This window comes from Volvox carteri, assembly GCF_000143455.1.
Source record: "Volvox carteri f. nagariensis unplaced genomic scaffold VOLCAscaffold_47, whole genome shotgun sequence".
Lineage (NCBI taxonomy): Eukaryota > Viridiplantae > Chlorophyta > Chlorophyceae > Chlamydomonadales > Volvocaceae > Volvox > Volvox carteri.
Genome location: NW_003307590.1, coordinates 246,777 through 252,062, shown reverse-complemented (window position 1 = coordinate 252,062; position 5,286 = coordinate 246,777). Strand labels below are relative to the sequence as shown.

General features: G+C 57.3%; 1 protein-coding gene across 1 annotated transcript in view; it reads left to right on the top strand.

Moving 5' to 3' along the window:
• Nucleotides 1-389: 389 nt before the first annotated feature.
• Nucleotides 390-5,286, top strand: part of VOLCADRAFT_106595 (uncharacterized protein) — a gene marked incomplete at its 5' end in the record, with an annotated part of 10,421 nt that continues 5,524 nt past the window's right edge. The window contains 6 exons of the mRNA XM_002954936.1: nt 390-589; nt 1,116-1,547; nt 2,070-2,413; nt 2,667-3,535; nt 4,074-4,164; nt 4,887-5,026. Coding sequence (XP_002954982.1) covers nt 390-589; nt 1,116-1,547; nt 2,070-2,413; nt 2,667-3,535; nt 4,074-4,164; nt 4,887-5,026 — 2,076 coding nt within the window. The remainder of the gene's footprint in view (nt 590-1,115; nt 1,548-2,069; nt 2,414-2,666; nt 3,536-4,073; nt 4,165-4,886; nt 5,027-5,286) is intronic.

The window sequence follows — 5,286 nt, the reverse complement described above, 5'->3', positions numbered from 1 at the left end:
CGGCGGCCGCAGCGGCGGAAGGCTCCGCCTGTCCCAGCTTGCTCCTACGAGGCACCTACGACGCAGTTCTCCTCAGCGCGCATGAAGTCGTGTCCGTGAGACATCCGTGGGCAGGTGCAGGAGAAGCAGCAGCATCTCCATCTCCCGATGGCCGCATTCGGAGCTCCTATGCGGCTGCAGCGACCCGTGACTACAGCAGCAACAGCAATCCCAGCAGCGGCAGCAGCAGCAGATCTAGCACAACTACTACTGCTACTACTGCCAGCAGCAGCAACAACAACAGCAAGGATGATGATGGAAACAAACGTGGTCGTGGCAGCCATGGCGATGATGGCAGCGGCAGCACCGTAGCAGCGGGTACATCTACTACGACTACTTCTACACGTGAGATGTCCGAGGAGGAGAAGCCCCTTTCCGCGGAGGGTTTGTTTCTGTACCTGCGCCCAACCTACCTGGTGCTGGGCTGCGACCCTGCGAGCGGTACCTCGCAGTACGTCGTACGGGTGCAGGTACGGGACTGCGACAAGTTCCTGGGGCTAACCACCCCGGCCAGCCCGGAGGCCTGTGTGGAGAGCGCGGGGTGCACCAGGTGGGGTTTCTGGGTACGTACATACGTATGTGCAGGGCATACCTATTTTGTACCGGCTGTAGTATGTACGTATGTATGTATGCACATAGCAAATTCTGGTGGGACACGTACCATACTGTATTTATCATTAGTTTAGTGCTACTTCTAGGGGCAGTCCGTGAAACTCTAAAGATTGCAGTTGTACTCTTTTTCTTGATGGGCGGCCCCGGGATCGATACCGACTGATTTGCGGTTTTACGCACTTCATCCTGTGAAGCCGAAGTAATCTAACTAACTTAGTAGGTACAAAGCCTTATTGGTAATAAAAATATATATTTCTTACGAAGTGCCCTTCCCACCATCATCCCGTCATCTCCATCATCACCGCCTACCTGTCGCACCTCCCGCTTCGCCTGTGTCTTAAATCATACTGAACCGCACCCAGACACCCTGCCGCCACACCCCCCTGGGGGGTTCCCTTGGGGTCTGGGCCTCGTTGTAACACCTATACTGCTACGCCCCCTGCCTTCGCAACCCCCGCCCCCAGGCTCCCCTCACAGTGCCCTCGGAACTGTCTTCACGAGCTGCTGGAGGCCTCCGAGGCCTCTTTCCATCTGGACTCTGAGGGCGCAATAGCCTCCCTGGAGGTACGACTGCAGCAGAATGAGCACGCGGGCAGTGGTGCAAGTGGCGGCAGTAGCGGTGGCAGTAGCGGTGGCAGTAGCGAAAAGGAAAGGGGGCTGGACGGTGGCAGCAGCAGCGGCGACTTGCTAACGTTGGCAGCTACGTGTGTGGCATCGTCCGCCGAGGGTTTGTCGGAGTCAGGAAGGCAGGCGCCGCAGCAGGGGGGTTATACCCGCGCTGATGGCACCGCAGGCGCCGACGCGGAGCATCAGCAGCATCAGCAGCAGCGGGCGCAACGACGGCTGGCATCCCTACAAGGGATTTTCGAGCTGCTGTCCCAGCAGGCGCACAACAGGTGGGATGGAGCTGGGGTAGAAGGGGGGTACATATCTCTCTCTCTGCATAGGTGATGGTGACGGAAGGCTCCTATGATGGCCTGTTAGGGCTACTGGTGACCTTGCTTTTACCGGCCGGCCTGGCAACATGCTGATAGTAGTAGCCAAAACAGGCCATCAAGATTGTGCTGGCGCTCGTGTTATCACGAATGATACAGATATGAAGTGGTTAAACAGTTGGGGGTCTAACCATCGTCGTACACTGCCGTATGTACGTAGTCCATCCGGTTTCAATGCAGGCATGAATGGAATGTTGCTGCTCGGTGCAATGGGGACGGGGAAGAGCGAGTCACATCCCATCCAACGAGTTGGGCGGGGTATCCACTCGAAGCTATCGGGGGCACAATCGCATAACAACCCGTCAGATCTGGCTGGCGTATCAGAATCCGAGAATTATATATGTCGTTCAATGCGGTCCATGCGCCAGCAGTTACATAATTTTGCCGTACATGCTGCATTCATGTGCCGGAATTGTACTGCAGGCGTAGCAATGTTTCAGAGGAGCTTCTTGTGGCGACCACTGCCGTACACCGCGACACAGATACCGATACCACGACGGCGGCGACGACGACGGCGGCGGAGGCGGCGGAGGCGGAAGCCCAGGGGGCTAGGAAGGGAGGCAACGCCGGCGGTGGCGCCAGCGCCAGCGGCAGCCATCAAACAACTGATCGCGCACCGGCGCAGGGACTCTACTCCTTCAACTCCGAAACCACCGTACATCCCCCGGCTAGCGATGGTAGCCAGCTAGTGATACAGCGCAAGTTCCTGGTGCCAACAGATGAGGCGTACGACAACATGCCGTACGGCATCATGGATTTCCCTGCTGGTACGACGGTGTACGAGCCTTGTACACTTCACATGTCCCTCCGCTAGGAACATGTCTGCATCACCTGTGTGTCTACCCCATCCTAATTTGCATGACGCTCTTCAATGGCTGAAAGTCTGTCTGTCTGTCTGTGTGTTTCTCAAAATCTGTGTCCACGACCTGGGCTGGGGGTCAGAGAGGGACCCGACCAGGTGCTCCGGGGACTCCTCACTTTCTACATCCATCCCCCTACATGTACGACAAACATCCGCAGGCGGCATCTCCCATACCCTGCTTTCCCCGACGGGTGTGATCACCTCCCGCGTGGACATGGCGGTTTCGGAGCGGGTCATCCCCGGGGTGGAATCACGTCGTAGTCCGCGGTCAAACGCCCAGGCTGGTGCCGCAGACGACGCGCCGGAGGTGGAACCGGAAGCGACAGCTGCAGCAGCCGCCACCGTCATGCGTGTACGGGTAGTGCTGACGCTGTCCAAGGCTCCATTTCTGGAGTCGAAGGACGATGTCTTCAGCTGCAAAGCACACGCCGCTGCGTCCGCCGCCGCCCATGTCGCCGACGTCGCCGCCGCAGCCGCCGTGCAAAGTCGCTTTACTGCCAGCCGCCGCCGCCGCCGCTGCCGTTCAAGGGTGCTGCTTTCCGAATCCGAGCCGGGGGCTGATGATGATGGCGACAGCAGCGTCGCCGCCGCCGCCGCCGCCACCACCGCCGCCGCCGTGAATGCCGCTGAGGTTATGTTTTTGAACGTTGATGGGTTATACCCGGGCGGCAGTTCAGCGGCTTACTTGCTGGATTGGAAAGACAAACTGGCCGCCAACAGTCACCGCCGTCACCGCCGTCGTCACCTGCTGCTCCGGAACCTGAACTGGAACCCGAACAAGAACCGGGACAGGACCAGCGAGTTTCATCCGACATTTAAAAAAAAGGGGGGCCATGAGGATGTCAGCCGGCGAGCGGGCGATGACCTCGGGGTTGCCGCCTTATCTCGTAGACGGCAGATGGTGGAGCTTGATAGCGAGGAGGTGTATCGCGCCTTCCGGTCCATGTTCGTCAATGGAATGCCGCTGGGAGTGGAGGTAGCGGCCTACCGGCTCTCCGGCGTGGATCGGAACTACCGGCAGGCTGAGGTGAGGGAGCGAACCTGTGTATGTGTGCTGCGGGGTTGGGTCGGTGTCTCTGCGTGCTTGTGTGTGTGTGTGTCTCTGTGTGTGTGTCTCTGTCTGTGCGTGTCTGTCTGTCTGTCTGTCTGTGTGTCTGTGCGTGTGTGTGGGTGGCTTGTCTCTCTATGTGTGCGTGTGTGTGCATGTGTTACGTATCGATCCGGGCATGACACTGGCCAGGGGCACCTAACCGTACCCCAACGGGAACGACCGCCGAAGCACTCTCCTCCTTGTGGGGGGGGAGGGACGTGAGGACCACTATCCCCTCCTGCTCGACGGAGGGCGTGCAACCCCGCGTTTCCCCTTTTTGTCAAGAGGAAAGAGAGCGAGGTGGTGTGCGCGCTCGTGTGTGTGTGTGTGTGTGCGCGCATGGCTGGGTCGGCCCGTGCGTCTGTTATGTGTGTTGTAACCCCAAGCTCCTGTCGTACTGCTGCCTACGGCACGTAATAATCCATCCGGCACGCAACCCCCACATCCCCCACTCAACCCCCCACCGCCGCCGCAGGTCACTGGCGGGATGCAGATGAGCTACAACGTCAACCTATTCGGAAACTGGTACCCGAATGTGTCGTACATGGACGTGTTTGGTACGGCAGGTACGGCCCTTGTCTTGCTACGTTCGCACTACTGTTCATGTATTTGTACTGGTATTGTAGCGCTTTGTAGTAGCCGGTCGCTGATGATGGTGATGATGATGATGATGATGATGATGCTGGCAGAGCGCCTAAGCGCCTACATATATAGACGATATGTGTGGCGTAAGACAGCTACTACATTCTGCACCCTTTCGAAGGGATACACCTCGAGCCCTTGCGGCCTCATACACCGCCAGCACGTTGCCTGCACCCCCTCCAGGCGGGAGGGGCTCACTGTACCCCCTCCAGGTGTGGGGGGGTCACTGATCAGTCATCGTCGCATCAAGAGCCCGCTCTTATCCACCTCTGCCCGTCTTTCGTTCTTTTTTCAGTCAACTATCGCAACTAGGGATTTTAATCACGATCGTCATCGTACTGTACGACAACTACTAAAACACGTTACCGAGCATATTGCGGTTCTCATCAGCTCACCGGCTCCTTCTCTCCTCCTTGTCCTACGTCGACTTACCCACAGATGTGCGCGTAAGAGGCTCTTCGAGTGGTTTCAGCTCTGTCGTCCATTTCTCCTGACGACTAATTTCAAATAAGATACTCACAAACTACTCATTATTACTACTAATTATACATTATTCACTCGTACCTACCCAACGTACCTGGTTTCGTACGGCACCCTGGACACCTGATTTCGTACGGCGCCCCGGGGGTGTTGTCTGTCTTTCCAGGCTTTGGTCGCACCAACAACGGCACCTACTTCAACACAGCGAGCTTTCTGACACGCCAGCTAGCTATGAGCGACGAAGTCAAGCTGGCCAACGGTACGGAGAGCTTTTACAACTCCCGACCTGACTGCTCTGATTTCGAGGTATGTATGTATGTATGTATGTTGTTACAGGGTGGTTAACTTCGCCAGCGGCCCCCTTTCCCGAGGCAGTCCCTGCTCTCCCCTGCGAGAGGGGCACCCTAATCCATTCACCCCATCCGATTTCAGAATGTATTCGTTGGGTTCGGCAACTCACCACCAGCATCCAACCAAATCTAGCGGATCAACGGCGCATCAACTTAGATCCTGGTCAGCTCGCAAGTTGATATAATCACGTTCTACACCGTCCACAAGAAGTAGGC